The sequence below is a fragment of the Lissotriton vulgaris genome, chromosome 1_1 (assembly GCF_964263255.1).
Source record: "Lissotriton vulgaris chromosome 1_1, aLisVul1.2, whole genome shotgun sequence".
NCBI classification, from domain to species: Eukaryota; Metazoa; Chordata; class Amphibia; order Caudata; family Salamandridae; genus Lissotriton; species Lissotriton vulgaris.
The window spans coordinates 2,021,140,565-2,021,157,005 of NC_141685.1; the positions used below are offsets into that span (position 1 = coordinate 2,021,140,565).

Below are 16,441 nucleotides of genomic sequence, written 5' to 3' on the forward strand. Positions count from 1 at the left end.
CTGTTACTTTGTGGCCCGCGAAACTGAATCCTCACCCTTCCCCGGTCAAAGTGGCACGCAATCTCGGTGTCCAAATTGACAACAAACTATCCTACAGAACCCAGATCATGAAAGTTACCTCTGCATGCTTTGGCAAACTTCACATGATAAGAAAGATCTCTCCTTTTATCCCCACTGAGTCAATGAAGACAGTGACGCATGCCCTGGTCACCTCGCATTTGGACTACACGAACAGTTTGTATGTAGGACTCCCAGTCTACCTCCTTCACAGACTGCAGATCGTGTAGAACGCTGCAGCCAGGCTGATTTGTAAGGTCCCCTACCGGTATTCCATCTCTCCTTACTTAAGGAAGCTTCACTGGCTCCCCATCACCGCGCGCATCAAATTTAAGGCCCTTGTACTTGTCTTCAAGGCCCCAGATACCTCAGACATAGGTTGAAGATAGTCCAATCATCACGGGCTCTTAGATCAACCACCTCAGTCTCCTGCTCCCTCCCAGATTCCGCCTAGCTAGAAAAGGTGGTAGAGCATTTGCGGTGGTGGTATCTAAACTTTGGAATTCCCAACCTATCAGTCTTCATCTGATTGACACCGAATCACAATTCAGGTGCAAACTGAAGACATTTTTATTTTCCAGCTGCTAATCCATGAGTCTCTCCCGTTAGCAGTCCTCAGCGCCAGGACACCCCCGTTGGGGGTAGCCGCGCGCTCAATAAATGTCATAAATAAATAAATGCCTCAGGAATGTATATAGGGGGGGGATAAATGGCCACAGTATAAATCACGGTGATGTATGGGAGTATTGCACTGCATGAAAGCACTGCAGCCCATTACAGTACAGCAATGCAGGACAATATTGCATATGGAAGTGCTGGAATAATTAACGTCAACACTGCATGAAAGCACTGAAGTGCTGAAATAACCAAGATGGGGAGCTGTACAGTCTGGCCTTCGGGCAGTGCGGACAATCTTAGAGCGTATGCTTCCCATCACTTCCCGCCCAGGCACATCATGGGCTCAGCCCTCCCTCATCAGAGCATAATGAGAGCAGCAAGACAAAATGCAACATAAATTATTCACTCAGAGGAGGGGGTTTGGGGGTTCAGTAAAAAAAAGCAGGCTGTACTCGGGGAAACTGGAAAGAGAGCGCTTGAGAGAGAAAGGTGACAAGGAGGATGAATGTGGCAAGGGATGAGGCGTGAGTGGTGAAGAGAGAGAGAGCGAGCGAGAGTGTGCTGAGGTGAACAGAAAAGGGCGCGGACTGTAATATGTGTGAGGGGAAAGAAAAAAAATAACAGGCAACTAGCTAACAGACTAGTGCAGTAGCCAATATGAAATTAAACCTACAATGGATTTGGTGAGTGTGATGAGTATGATCAGTCTAGCTATTATTAAGACATGAAGTGCGTTCTTAATTAGATTACACTACATAACTGTACGTGTCCTCCATTATTTCTTAAACTAAAATGGTACAGCTCAGAGGTGTCAATTAAACCAGAAATATAGCTCAAAGAGTTCGGAAATCGAGTCAAATAACCCAAGTCTTCAAGGCTGTTACCGGAGATTTCCCATTGATCCTTAATGTTGCTCACAGTTCTTTCAAACTAAAATTCAAAACACTGCCATAACATTCAGGCAAACAAAAGAACGTTAAAAAGCAACCCTCTCGCCACTCCACCAAAACCAAGAGCCCGCTCTCGAGAAGTACTTTGAGAGTATGGCAATTTGTAGGACTTCTGAAACTGCTGCTTATCATTAAAAACACTGTTCAGTAAAATATTTAAAGGAACAGTTATGTTTGGTTCGAAAAGAAACTTCTGAAGGGCAGGCATTATACAAGAGCAATAATGCCTGACTTATTGCCGTAGAGGTACGGAGGCCACTGTGGTTGTGGAGTGTCCTTTAAACCTCACTGGTGGATGAAAGAATGTGCTGCAACAACAGTCTGAAAACACAGTAATAAAAGCCCGACCAAAGTTAATGTCGGTTTCTAAATGCAGCATTACTGAGACACTTCCTTTCCATTAAATCATCACTGATGTCTCCCTGGTTCCATGATTTATTTGAAGTAGATAATCGGCTTTATAAATTCATAAATAAGGTTACTATTCTGGAAACCAGTTCATGGTGTAACTAATTACTGTAACACAAAGCTGCTCTGTTGATCCTAGCAGGGAAGACTACACTGGATGATAAAAAGATAAATGTCTTTGAGGAACACAACAATGTATACATAGCGTTGCTGATAAATTTCACATTTTAATAACTGGTGCGCTCATCAGTAGTCAGCGTGCTGATAGAGAGAGCAGGGAGGGTGCAGGCTGGAGCAGATATTTCACACGGCTCAACAGGTAACAAAACCGAGAGTACAGAGACGGAGAGAGCGAGAGGGGAACAGGCAGTTTCAGGTGCAGAAGACACAGAAATTCACCGAAGGTAGGGACGGGACACAGTTAAAATAAATCGTACCAGGGGCAGTAGACAAGAGACGCGAATCGGTCAATAGATAACATAGTGCTGGGGAAACTGGGACAAAATATGTGGGTGCTGACTGGAGGAGAGGGCAGGTGATACAGAGACATTAAAAACAGACCGTGCCGGGGGTACAGAGACAGGGTGGGGGCAGGAGATAAGTATAACAGGCAGTGCCAGGGAAACGGGGACTGGAAACCCGAGGGACGAAGAGGAGACTTGAAATGGGTAAAACCGACGGTGCCAAGGGTACCGGGGGCAAGAGACATGGGGCCTGAGTGGAGGAGGGACAGGGGATAAAGAAAAGAAAACAAAAAGAAAAAAAGAAAACAAGCACTGAGGCAAAGAAAAAATACATTTAGGGGTTAAGTCCCACTTACAAACATATGAAGTATATTGCTCGGCCTGTGTGGTGTGTTCCTGTGAGCCCACTGTAATCTATTGTGACGCACTGCAATGTAAAGTATGGGGCAGACTCACCGCGAAGACGGAAGCTTCGGACTGCTTGCCGATGACTGGCTGTTGTGTGATTTTACAGCCCCAGCTGGTGGTTTTAGTTTCATTTCTGCTTTTCTTCAGCTGCTCACAGGGTGCGTGGCTCTTCCTGGATCTGTGGTCATGAAAAACAAGCCCCCCCGTTGCCTGGGTAACCCTCAGAGCTGGCGCCAATCCCGGAGCGGCTTGGTGGTGACCAGCCACGGCCCGTGGAGGGAGTTTCGGTGGGGCGGAGAGGCGGGGAGGGGCAGGGTGGGGGGTGCTAAAAACTGGAGTATGGATAATTGAAGGTAAGTAAACACATTTCGTAGCGCACCCTGATCCCATTTTGCAATGCAGGGCGCGCTACGAAATTCGTTTTATTAATTAAATTGTTTACTTACCTTCAATTATCCAAACTCCAGTTTTTAGCACCCCCCCACCCTGCCCCTCCTCGACTCTGCGCCCCACCGAAACTCTCTCCATGGGACGTGGCTGGTGGTGACGTCGATGGACTCGGCGCCTGGTGAAGTCAATTTAAGTGCTCTTGCGTCTCCCGGGCCAGAGGCGGTTGTTTAATCTGCATGTAAAGTGCAAGTCAAATAGGGGCATCAAAGGAAGCAGAGGAGATGGTGGGGGACAGCTTACATAGCGACGCGACCCGAACCCCTTACAATAAAGACCTACCCCTGAGAACACATGGGAGAGGGCTCGGCAAGGTGAAAAGGTCCGGCTGTGAGAAACGCTCTGAGTTGGGGGAGGGGGAGGAGCGTTAAAGCGCACGCTCAAGAACAGCGATGCGAGGAATGCACGTGAATGCCTGCGAATTACTGATAATTAGGGAAATATTACCTACTTTCAATTAGACAGTTTAGAGGCAACAACAATTGTGGGTTCAAGTGCAGTATGAAACAAGGGAAAGCATAAAGGAGAGGCCATGTGGACATAAAAGTAACGCAGCACGGCCGAATGAGAAAAAAACAACGCTAGTGCTACCTTGCGGGCCACCAGCTTGCTATTATGCGCACGCGCGCGCGCTCTTGGGCACGTTCTAGCAAGCAGGTCGCCGCTTTGGTAGCACTTTTAAAAGCAGCCTCTAAAGTCTCGGTCAGATCAGCGCATGCGCTGGATCAGGCCGAGACCTAAAAAGTAATCATACAGTTCCTGCAAACTAACTGAAAAGTAATCAACTGTTTATAAATAATTGACCAACCTAACATGTGCATACAAATGCATTCAACTGTATTGTTTTTGAAAAGTATTATTTCACTTACCTGCACCAGGCCTGGCGTGGTTCTAGAAATAAAATACAACTAAATAATTGGTCTGAGTTCAGTCTGAGTGTGTGACATTTCTTGCCTGAGTGTGTACAATAAATGCTTAACACTACCATCTGATAAAGCCTTACTCCTAGCCCACATTACCACAAATAGAGAGTAAGGTATTGTCTACTTGAGGCCTCTTCCTACCTTTGGGGATCCACTGGACTCTGTGCACACTATACCTCACTTTGGTATGGTATATACAGAGCCAACGTCCTACAAACAGACACTCCTAATGAGGATCCTCAGAGAACAGTCTGCTTTGTCCACATATCTTGCAGGGCATAAACAGCCCTCTTTTGGGCTGGCATTCTGTGTGAATATAGTGGAACATGCACTCCATAGGTACCTTAAATGTTAATAGGTGATGAAATGATTGCTGGAAGCTAGAGGTCAAAAGTGTAATATTGAAATACTAACTCAGGCAGACTCCCTAACTCATGTGTGGTATGAAATCTGAGGTATGGTGGCTCTACAAGGAATGAATACTCTAGGGTCTCTACTCTGATTAGCTGAAGTTTGGATGTTTTAAAACAATGGAAACAGGTTGCTAAATACAATTGCTTTCAATGGCGATTAAGGCTAATGCGTTAGCACTGCTATTATTTACTATTATCATGGGACTCCCATCATGACAAAGGGGAAGATTCAAACATGTGAACCTATAAAAAGCACAATGCTGAAAAAATCCCATTTCCTATAGTCAGGTGCCCCTTCCACTGCCACAGAGCTAGTACACCAAAAAGAGGGTGTTTCTGCATCAGTCTCTGATGCCACAATCTACCTCAGGACAGAGTTTGGTGTGATGGAGAAGGGGCAGTGGGCTTGTAGTATGAAAAATGTCAAATTCTAATCAGTATGTAGGGTTGTCTGTCTCCGAATACACATCTGTTGACACCCACGAGCTGGGTCTCCTAGTTATAACGGGGAAAATATTAAGCATCCATGTTGAATGTGGGTCTAACGCCATGAAGTTGGAATGCAGGATGCAGAGTTTTAGTTGCCATAGCGCCCTTTCAACGTCTTGTGCCAAAGGTAAAAGGGCAGATTTATTTCAGTTAACGCTCAGGCCTGAAGCTTTATTGTATTGTAGTTGAGAAATACAGTGACATACTAGGTGAGGTGTCTGAATACAAACGAGCATGTCATCGGCATGGAGAGACACTCGGTCCAGCCCCCGAAATAGTGCGTCCCTGCATATCCAGTCAGTCAGAGGTTCGATAGCTAGAGCAAAGAGGAGCAGGGACAATGAGCAGCCCTGTCTTGTCCACCGCTCAATGGCCAATGGGTATGAAAGGAATTTTCACTCCCACTTTCGCCAACGGTTGGGAGTATAGCGTTTCCACATGCTAAAAATCAATGCCCCATTCATGCAACAAAGGACATGGAAAAGGAAGGACCACCCAATGGAGTTGAATACTTCTCAAAATCTAATGCAAGTAATGCATAGGGGCCCACCAGCTCTCACTATCCGTTGAGTAGGAGACGTAGCCTACTCTCTACAGTCTCTGGTGCTTCAATCTGGCTCTCAGTGGACCAATGATGTTGTGACCCGACCAGTCGGTTTGCGAGAACCTTGGTGAGGATCTTGGCCTCTACACTGAGGGAGATCAGGTGGTAAGAAGAGCGTTGGTACATGGGTTTCTCAGATTTAGGGAGGACCACAAAGGAAGCACCTTCCCGATCATAGGGCAGACAGACCGATTGCTTTAGTAAAGAATTCATGTAAATGTGGGGTTAAAATCAACGAGACATTAGGGAGAAATGCCATAGGAAGGCAATTAAGGCCCAGTGTTCACCCCCGTTGGACATGTGTGATAACTTCAGTGACATAAGATAGAGTCAGAGGCAGCTCTAAAGTCTCGCGTTCTGCAGGCGGCCAGCTTTTAACGGGCGGGAGGGGAATTGGTTATGAGCAGTTTAGCATTTTCTCTGCCCAATGTGCGCGGGCAGCATAAAGTGCTTGATAACATACGGTCAAAGATTTTGCCACTTGCTTACTACCAACAATGAGGGCACTAGGGCCATCTTTGATAGGTGGGACAAGACACACTTAACTTAATTGATAACCACCCAATAAAGCAACTTGCTTAATTTATTCCCATGTTCATATATTCTGCTTTTAGAGGCTAACCATGTCTGCCTAGAAGAGTTCAACATGGTGTCTTGCAACAGGGCTCCGGCATTATTTAGTTTACACAGGAATAGTAGGTCTCTGGATTCCGGTGCTTCGTGCTTTAGCTGCTGCATCCCCTCCTCCAATGAAGTGGTGTTGTCACCTAATATGCCCCATGGCCTGCCCCCTGATAATCTTAAATGTGTCCCATAGAATCAGAATAGACTCTAAAGAGCGCGTATTGAGTTTGAAAGTATTCGTCAATATCAAACTTAAGTGATGTAACCATAATCAGTCACCAAGAGCTAAATCTCCAGGGACTATGTTCAACACCCCTTAGATCCAGCAAAAGCGCATAGTGATCCAATATCCCCGGGAGAGTATTCTAATCTTGGAGACACGTGGGAGCTCCATGCATAAGAATTAGTTGAAGCAGGAGAATGTGTCATGTGCCACTCTATCGAATGTGAATCCTTCTTCCCAATCTTTGTGTATACACCACAAAACCGATAGAATCATAGCTTTCACTAAGCCCCAGTAGACCAGTGGGTATGCGTGAAATGATAATAGGTTTATTGTGTGATTACTTAAAACCATTATAATTAACAATAATATGTGCAATGTTAAAAAGTTCCAAGCCAGAAGGTGTTCTAAACATTTTTATATTTAACAAAAAAGGCATTACAAGTGGTAGTCACGGGAGCCGCCTTAAAAGGACAGGCCAGATGACTTTTAGTTGTCAAAACTCTAGGTCCCTACAACTGCTCCGGTGCGTAATAAATAGAAAATGCAATCTGCAATAAAAGATAAACAACATTATTTAATAGCAGGAAGTTGGCATGAGGCCTAATGTTTACATCTAAGGCACCTTTAACGGTTGTGTTGGAGCAGACAACTGCTTCGGTGGCTAGTTAAAGCAAAGTGCAAAATGCAATGCCAAAAAGTAGTGACGAGATTTAATGAACAAGGTCAGCGTGTAGGTGACTGGATGCAAGATTTTCAATTATTTATATATTAAAGGTTTATTTTCTTGACAAAATATACATTTCCACTCTGCACCACTCCTGCAATGTCAAGGTAATATACATAAAAGCTTTCAGCGTTGCAATTATTAGTTATTGCAAAAGTAACAAATGAAACTTACTGAAATCACTTGGAGGGTTGTGTGTAGGGTTCCTGTAGAATTCTGTTCGGTGGGCTTTCTTTAGTCCTGTGCACAATCCAAAATCAGACAGTTTTACATGGCCCTGTAGAAGGCAAAAAAAAGACCAAAATGCAATGAATAATGCTCGAAGGAATTTCATTAGAATGGAAATGATCTGCATAGGACAGTTCTAATCCTATTGTTCTAGTGGGTGATATCAACATCAGCTTCTACAGTGACTAATCCATCATGAGGACATTCTGTATCCATTCAAGGCCGAGAGCAAACCTTTAAAACCAAGCATGTTACAGGAAAATGCCAATCAACAATCGGTCTGTAATATCAACACAATGTTCACAGTGTCATCAATTAGGAGACTAGACAGTAATTCTAGACGTAGTCTCAATCATGGGAAATGTAGGTTGCTGTGAGTATCCCTGACATTTCTCTTTGGCCACAGCAATAACAGTGGAGGGCTCCAGTTATCAGTTTGAGCCTTTATAAAGCTCTACTTAAAAAGTAACAGTCAGTAAAATGTCCATGTTCCATAATGGTACAATGAGCCCAGCGCTTACCTGATGGGGCTGAATTGCCTTTTTACATCTAATTTTGTTTTCACCGGCTAACAGCTTAGAATTGTTGTGATTTCAGACTGCATGTCAGCCTACCACTACTGAGTTCAATGTTGCCAGCCTGACTAATGTAGACTTCACTTACAGACAGGTGCAAACCTACTGCTGTTTTTCATCAGGCTTTTTATTCAGATTTTGCACCTAATTTTACATCATGCTGCATAGTGATCTAAAAACATGGCTATTGCCTTACAAGATCTTTTAGATACATATAACATATTCCCCGTCCCTCCCCTTGGTGAGGAACCTGGGGATTCCCATCACCAAAGAGGGTGTTGTCCAGCACACCCTAACTAAATTTGACTTGAAACATTTGGGGACCTATTCCCAAATAACCATGTGGAAACCTGATTCAATGAAGCCACATTTCTCGACCAGTTTATACTGCACCGGCAACAGTGTGCACTAAGGTCTCAAGTCCCGACATACCCAATAGAACCACCGGACTTCCCTCCATTGAAACTCCTAATCAAAGACACCAGTGGGGACCACTTAATATCTAACATGTACGAAGCAACTATTGCACTCCTCCCGCCTAGGGATATGAAGATAAGACAAGTGTGGGAGTGCGACCTAGGTCAACCCCTGACGGACTTGCAAACAGCAAAATCTCTTTCAACTACAGGCATACATTTTTACATTTCAAATATCTGCGGTGGGCATACACCACACATGTTTCACCACATGGACCCTTCCAGGTCTCACACGTCCCCAATGTAGGGCCCCCATGGCTGATTTTGTGCACATGGCATGGACGCCTATTTTTAGGGAACAGTATTTGAGGCACCGTCTTCAATGTTGGATCAACCCCTCCCTCCATCTACCCTTATGGCCCTGCTGGGCTACGTCGGAGATCTCCCCACGTTCTGAAGACGTTTCTGTGTAATGTCACTGCTTCTGGCTAAGAAGGAAGTCGCTATATATTGGGGGGGAAAAAAGCCCCCCTACACTGAGGGGTTGGATGTACAGTATGACTTATTGCAATACTAACTGTGAGTTGTATGCTCAGCTACAGCCCCCTATGTCCACTGCAATGCACTCAGGGAAAACTGAAGCAAACGGTCGTGTTAAGGCTGAAATGTATAAATGTATAAATGTGTATCTATGATGTTCTGATTGTCTTTGAAGTAAATACTCTAAATAAAGGTTAATAATGCACAAGTTACTTACCTTCGGTAACAATATATCTGTAAGAAACAGTAGTTAGTAATAGATTCCTTACCTTAGAATATCCCCAGGCGTCAGACTGGATCCGGAAACTTTTGGGTAGCAGTACCCTTGCGCGTCGGTAGTCGTCGTCTGCGGCTCCGCGTCCGTAGTTGGCGCTGGGATGACGTCACCGGAGAACTTAGACGCCGCCCTCGCGCGCTAACGTCAGTTCCTATACACAGCTTTTCCGCGCCAGAAACGCAGAGCCATGATAAAAACCAACACTGGTGCCAAGAAACTAGGGACCTGAAACGGGTGAACCATAGCACTAGATATCGGTTCGCAGAACGGGGAGGATGGGTGGGGCGGTAAGGAATCTAATACTAACTACTGATTCTTACAGATATATTGTTACAGAAGGTAAGTAACTTGTGCATCTGAAAGAAACAGGTTAGTATAAGATTCCTTACCTTAGAATAGATACCCCAGCAATACAAACCCCGGTGGTGGGTCTGCGAACCAATGATAATGCCAGAAAGACCTGGAGAACGGAATGGCCGAAAAAGCCATCTCTCTGGACTTGGCTGTCCAGGCAGTAGTGTCTTGCGAACGTGTGCAGCGAGACCCACGTAGCTGCCTGACAGATGTCCAGCAAGGGGACTCCCCGAACCAGGGCAGTAGTAGCCGCCGTGGCCAGAGTGGAATGGGCACTTAGTCCCACAGGAGGCTCCTTTCTAGCCAGAGAGTAACAAGCCTTGATGCACAAGACGACCCATCGAGAAATGGTCCGCTTGTGCACCGCCCGACCGTTCTTAGCGCCCAAGTAACCAACAAAGAGTTGGTCATCCACCCGGAACTGGCGTGTGCGATCCAGATAGAATGAGAGCGCACGTTTTGGGTCCAGACGGTAGAGCCTCTCTTCCTCTTTCGAGGGATGCGGAGGCGGAAAGAAGGTGGGCAAGGTGATGGACTGCCCGATGCTGTAAAGCTGTGACTACCTTGGGCATGAAAGAGGGTCACGTCCGCAACACAACTTTGTCCGGATGGACAGAAAGGAAAGGAGGTTGAGAAGAAAGGGCCTGGAGCTCACTCACTCTCCTGGCAGCGGTGATGACAACCAGGAATGCAGTCTTGAGAGTAAGGAGACGAACAGGACAGTTATGAAGTGGCTCGAAGGGAGCGCACATCAGAAAAGTCAGAACATGGTTCAAGTCCCACTGAGGCATCACAAAAGGAACAGGAGGGAACATATGAGTGATGCCCTTCAAAAACCTATTAACAACAGGGGACTTCAACAAAGAGGGCTGATCAGGGAGCCTTAAGAAGGCGGAAATGGCAGAGAGGTAGCCCTTCAGAGTGCCCAGAGCAGAGCCCTGCTGGGCAAGAGAAAGAAGAAAGAGGAGAACCTCTGAAAGAGGGGCAGAAAGGGGGATCCACAGCCTTTGCCATGCACCATGCCACAAATTTGTTTCACCTGCAGGCGTATACCGATTTTGTGGAGGGACGCTTGGCTGCCAGAATCACATTAAAAACTTCAGAAGGCAAGTCAAATGGCCTCCACTGCCGCCGCTCAATCTCCACGCATGCAAGTGGAGACTGGACAGGTTCGGGTGGAGGGCCGTGTCCTGCTGCTGCAACAGAAGGTCCTCCTGAAGAGGCAGACGAATCGGGGGATCGACAGACATGCTGAGTAGCTCGGTATACCAGTATCTTCGTGCCCAGTCCGGAGCCACAAGGATTACTTGGGCCCGGTTGCGCCTGATCTTCTTCAGCACTCTGGGCAGAAGTGGTATAGGCGGAAAGGCGTACAACAGACCGCAGCTCCACTTGCGATGAAATGCGTCTCCGAGCGAGTGCCGCCTTGGAAATTTCAACGCACAGAACTGATGACATTGCGCGTTCTCTTCTGTGGCGAATAGATCTAACCAAGGCTCTCCCCACTGCTGAAAGAGGCCTCGCACCACGTCAGGGTTCAGACACCATTCGTGATCCATCATGCACAGACGGCTGAGTTCGTCCGCCCTGGCGTTCAGGGAACCTGCCAGGTGTTGAACCACCAGGGTCACGCCCTGATGTTCCAGCCACTGCCAGAGGTGCAGAGCCTCCTGGCATAGGGTCCACAACCCCACCCCACCCTGTTTGTTGCAGTACCACATGGCGGTGGTGTTGTCCGTGAACACCTGCACTACACTCCCCCGGACAGAGGGGAGGAATGCCTTCAGTGCAAGCCGGATCGCCCGCAGCTCCAGAAGGTTGATGTGGAGCCGGGACTCTGATCTCCGCCTCTCCCATGTGGCCCCCCCAGCCCTGGAGGGACGCGTCCGTCACAACTACGTGCTCCGGTTGGGGTAGGGAGAGGGATCTGCCGCTGACCCAATCGCGGTCCGTGAGCCACCACTGCAACTGTCTTGCAGTGCCCTCCGAGATCAAGACATGGTCGGACAAGTTACCCTGATGCTGGGCCCACTGAAACTTCAGGTCCCACTGCAGAGCCCGCATCCGCCACCTGGCGTGATGCACCAGAAGGATGCAGGAGGCCATCAGCCCCAGAAGCCGCAGCACCAACCTGACCGAGATTCGGGATAACGGCTGAAAGATCGGAATCAGAGCCTGAATATCCCAAACCCGCTGTTCGGGAGGATAAACCCGAAACTGCGCCTAGTCTAGAACCGCTCCGATGAAGAGGAGCTTCTGAGAGGGACACAGGTGTGACTTCAGCACATTGATGAAGAACCCCAGCAGGTGCAGGAGGTCAGCCGTAGTCTCGAGGTGGCCGACGACTGTCTGGGGCGAGCCAGCCTTCAACAACCAGTCGTCGAGGTAGGGGAAGACTGAAACCCCTAACCTGCGCAGATGAGCTGCGACCACCACCATCACTTTCATGAACACCCGTGGGGAGCTGGTAAGGCCGAAGGGGAGCACGGTAAACTGAAAATGTATGTATGTATGTATTTATTTTTGTAAAGCGCACATTTCACCATTAGGTCTCCTAGCGCTGACAGAGGGTATGGGGGATGCGAAAAAGAAGGATTATTATGCCCTTGCTTTGAATAGTAATGTTTTAAGTTCTTTCCGGAAGATTTTGTGATTCTGGTTTGATCTTAAAGCCGTAGGCAGGGAATTCCATACCATTGGGCCCACCTTCGAGAAACTCCTATCTCCATTTCTGACAGTGCGCACTCTTGGTATTTTTAGGAGATTTTTAATTGAGGAGCGCAGTGTTCTTTCCGGACAATATCCCTTAAGTTTGTTTTTTAAATATATGGGGCCTTGTCCATTTAGTGATTTATGCACTAGGCAGCAAATCTTGAACCTTATGCGCTTTTTGACTGGAAGCCAGTGCAGTTTCTTCAGGCACGGGGCAGAAGGAGTGCGTGGGGGCAGGTCGAGAGTCAATCTGGCTGCTGCATTTTGGAGTGTCTGCAGTTTAGTTAATGTGCCTTCATTCGCCTCTGCGAAAAGTGCGTTGCCGTAATCAAGGCGGCTAGTAATTAGGCCTTGTATCAGTGGTTTACGGTATGTCAAGGGTAGCCATTTGAATATTTTCCTTAGGCTCCTCATAAGACCTATGCAGGTGTGCACTACTTTATCTGCATGGGGAGCCATGGTCAGTTTGTCATCAAGGGTGAAGCCCAAATTTCGAACAGTGCTTTTAGGGGATGGGCAGGGTCCAAGTTCCAGTGGCCACCACTCTTGAGACCAGATGGATTTGGCCGCGCCGAAAAGCATTATTTCAGATTTGCCTGCGTTGACCATCAAGAAATTATTGGTCATCCAACCCTTTATTTCTAACATGCAGTTCCTGAATCTCACTTTTGTCTCCGATGGCTCAGGGCCGAGGGTTATGAGAATTTGAGTATCGTCGGCGTACGACAATGTGTCGAAGCCGAAGTCCCTAATTATTCTGGCCAGTGGTGTTACGTAGACATTAAACAAGGTTGGGCTCAAAATTGAGCCCTGGGGCACTCCCTTATCGTTGTCTATCCTCTCTGATGAGAAAGGACCTGATTTGACCCTGGAGCTACGCCCTGCAAGATGCTCGTGACCTACCATGAACCGCAGGGAGAGCCGGTGGGCCGGCAGGACGGGGATGTGAAAGTAAGCGTCCTGCAAGTCCAATGCTACCATCCAGTCTCCCGGGTCCAGGGCAGCTAAGACCTGAGCCAGTGTCAGCATCTTGAACTTCTCCTTCCAGAGGAAGCCGTTGACGTTCCGCAGATCCAAGATAGGGCGAAGGCCCCCTTTGCCCTTCTTGGTAAGCAGAAAGTAGTGGGAGTAGCAACCACACCCTACTTCTGGCTCATGAGTGCGCTCGATGGCCCCCTTGGCCAAGAGGGCCATAACTTCCTCTCGCCGAAGTTTCAAATGGTCCCCCGATACGCGGTGGTACTGCGGTTGCATGGCTGGAGGGGTCGCCTCGAAGGGGAGGGAGTAGCCCCTTCGGACGATCTGCAGCACCCACCTGTCCGACGTGACAGTGCGCCAGTGAAGGAGGTGATGGCGAACCCTGCCCCCCACTGGCATCACGTGGGCCTGAAAGCACGGACTAGGAGGGCTTTGAAGCGGATGCTGCGGGAATGGATGTGGACTGGCCTCACCGTTGTCCCCGGGCACCGCAACGGCTGTTACCACGTCCGCCACCGCGCTGGATGTTAGTCTGCGGCCCGTGGCTGGCAGGAAGTGAGGGGGCGCCCCTTCCTTGGCCACGAAAGGAGTGAAAGGCAGCAGTTTGCTGGCGCGGGGCAGACAGGCCCAAGGACTTGGCCGTAGCCCTGGAGTCCTTAAAGCGCTCAAGCGCACTGTCTGCCTTGTCGCCAATGAGGCGACAGCTATCAAACGGCATGTCCATCAGGGTGTTTTGGACATCAGCCGAAAAGTCGACGGACCTCAGCCAGGCGTGGCGACGAATCGCCACAGTCATTGCCATCGCTCTGCCTAGCGAGTCCGTTGTATCCAGTCCACACCGGATGGGATATCGTGCCGCATCTCGACCCTCCGCAAGGGCTTGGGCGAGTTTAGTCCGAGCCTCCTCCGGACATTATAGCAGCACGTCCGCGACAGTGTCCCACAGAGAGTGGGTATAACGGCCCAAGAGGCTCACAGTGTTAACTGACCGCAACCCCAAACTCCGTGAGGAGAACATTTTTTTACCATACTGTTCGTACCTCTTGGATTCCCGATCGGGGGGAGCAGTCGGGAACGCAGTCTGTGAGTTAGAGGCCTGTATGACCAGGCTCTCGGGAGTGGGGTGGGTGGACAGGAAGCAGGGGTCGCCCGGAGCCAGGCGGTGGCGTCTGGCCGCGTTCGTATCTACAGGGGGACCTCTAGCGGGCCTGGACCAAGTGCCCAGAAGAACGTCAGACAAGGCCTCATTAAACGGCAACAGAGGCTCCGAAGAGCTTGCTTGCGGTTTAAGGACCTCAGTGAGGAGGTTAGTCCTCACGGCCGCGACAGGGAGTTCAAGGGATAAGGCCTTGGCCGCCCGCGTCAACACCACACTATAGGCAGCCCTCTTCTCCGTAGCCAGGGTAGGAAAGGAGACAAAACCAGTGTCTGGCGAAGTGTCCAAACCACTGTCTCCCCTAGCTCACCTGCCCAGTCCTGATAAGACTGGCACTCAGGTGCCAGAGGGTCCTTCGACCCCTCCCAATCCGCCTCACCACCCATCTCCTGGTACTCGGGGTCAAATGATGGGGCCGGATCATAGAAGAAAAAGTATTCTCTCGACGTCGAATGCGGCGTCGAGCCGCGCTGCTCCGGTGTCTGAACCGGGTCGAGGGGGGGACCAGGGACGACGTCGTCAGGGGACGGCGTCAGGGGTGACAACATAGGGGCCAGCGCTAGCTAGGTCGTAAGGTCGACCGGCGACGCCCCGGATCCAGAGGGGCCCTGCGGCGTCGGGACCGAAGTCGCCGACGGCGCCGGGGCCCAAACACCCGGCCCACTTGGGCTCCCAGTCGGGGCCGTGGAGCCCGAAGGCGCCGCGGAACCTGACGGAGGAGTGAGCGACCTCATGGTCGTGAGGAAGGCATCGATCTCAGGCGTTGCGTTCTGCCCAGGGACTGGCGGGTATGGAGCAGGCGGCGACGCCTGCGGCTCCGGCGGAGCCGCGTGGGCGGTGTCGCCCAATTCCCCGGCCTCGTTGCGCGAGCGTAGGGGGGAATCGGAAGAGCGATGTCACTTCTTCGACTTCTTGTGCCTATTACCTGAGGACTTGGAGCCCGAGGAGTGGTGACGATTCTCCGAGCTGTGATGACTTCGGCCCCGCAACCGGTCCCTCGAACTCCTTCCGGACCGGGACATCGAAAGGCGCGGGCAGACTGCCGGAGCTCGAGGCGCTTGCGGGACCGGTCCCGCCTAGCATTCGACGTCAAGGCCTGGCAGTCGGGGCACGACTTGTCATCGTGGTCGAGACCCAGGCAATGTTGACACCGGCGATGGGGGTCGGTAACCAACATCAGTCGGCTGCATTCGATGCAGGGTTTGAACCCGGGCATCCCTACCGGCACCGTCAAAGTCGTTCGACTTCGAAGAAAGATCAAAAATGATCGAAAAAGTTGTCAAAAATTGACTAAGAGTACCACTTTTTCCAGATCGTCGCTTGCTGGGGCCGAAAAAAGAATAACTGACATCAGCGCGCGAGGGCGGTGTCTAAGTACTCCGGTGACGTCATCCCGGCGCCAACGACGGACGAGGAGCCGCAGACGACGCCTACCGGTACTGCGACGCAAAAGTTTCCGGATCCAGTCTGACGCCTGGGGATATTCTAAGGTAAGGAATCTAATACTAAACTGTTTCTTTCAGAATATATATATATATATATATATATATATATATATATATATATATATATATATATATATATATATATATATATATATATATATATATATATATATATATATATATATATATTACCCACGATGTCTCCTCCAACAGAAAGAAACAGGCAGCACACGAGGCTTGTGGAGCATCCACCTTTATTCTTTCATCAGACCATGGGCATGACGCGTTTCGGGGGTTTTTCCTTTCTCAAATGCCCCCCTGGTCGAGTTGTGTCTCTCGCTTACAGTCCCAGAGTAAAGTTCAATTGTCCGTCCCACCTCCTAAAGTAGTGTGGGTTGCCTGACA

General features: G+C 49.0%; 1 protein-coding gene across 1 annotated transcript in view; it reads right to left on the reverse strand.

The window, feature by feature from the left end:
- The window catches only part of STK38L (serine/threonine kinase 38 like), a 339,803-nt gene that overhangs the window by 197,816 nt on the left and 125,546 nt on the right, over positions 1 to 16,441 (reverse strand). Inside the window, exon 7 of the mRNA XM_086920198.1 lies at positions 7,530 to 7,632. Within this exon, the coding sequence (XP_086776324.1) occupies positions 7,530 to 7,632 (103 nt within the window). The remainder of the gene's footprint in view (positions 1 to 7,529; positions 7,633 to 16,441) is intronic.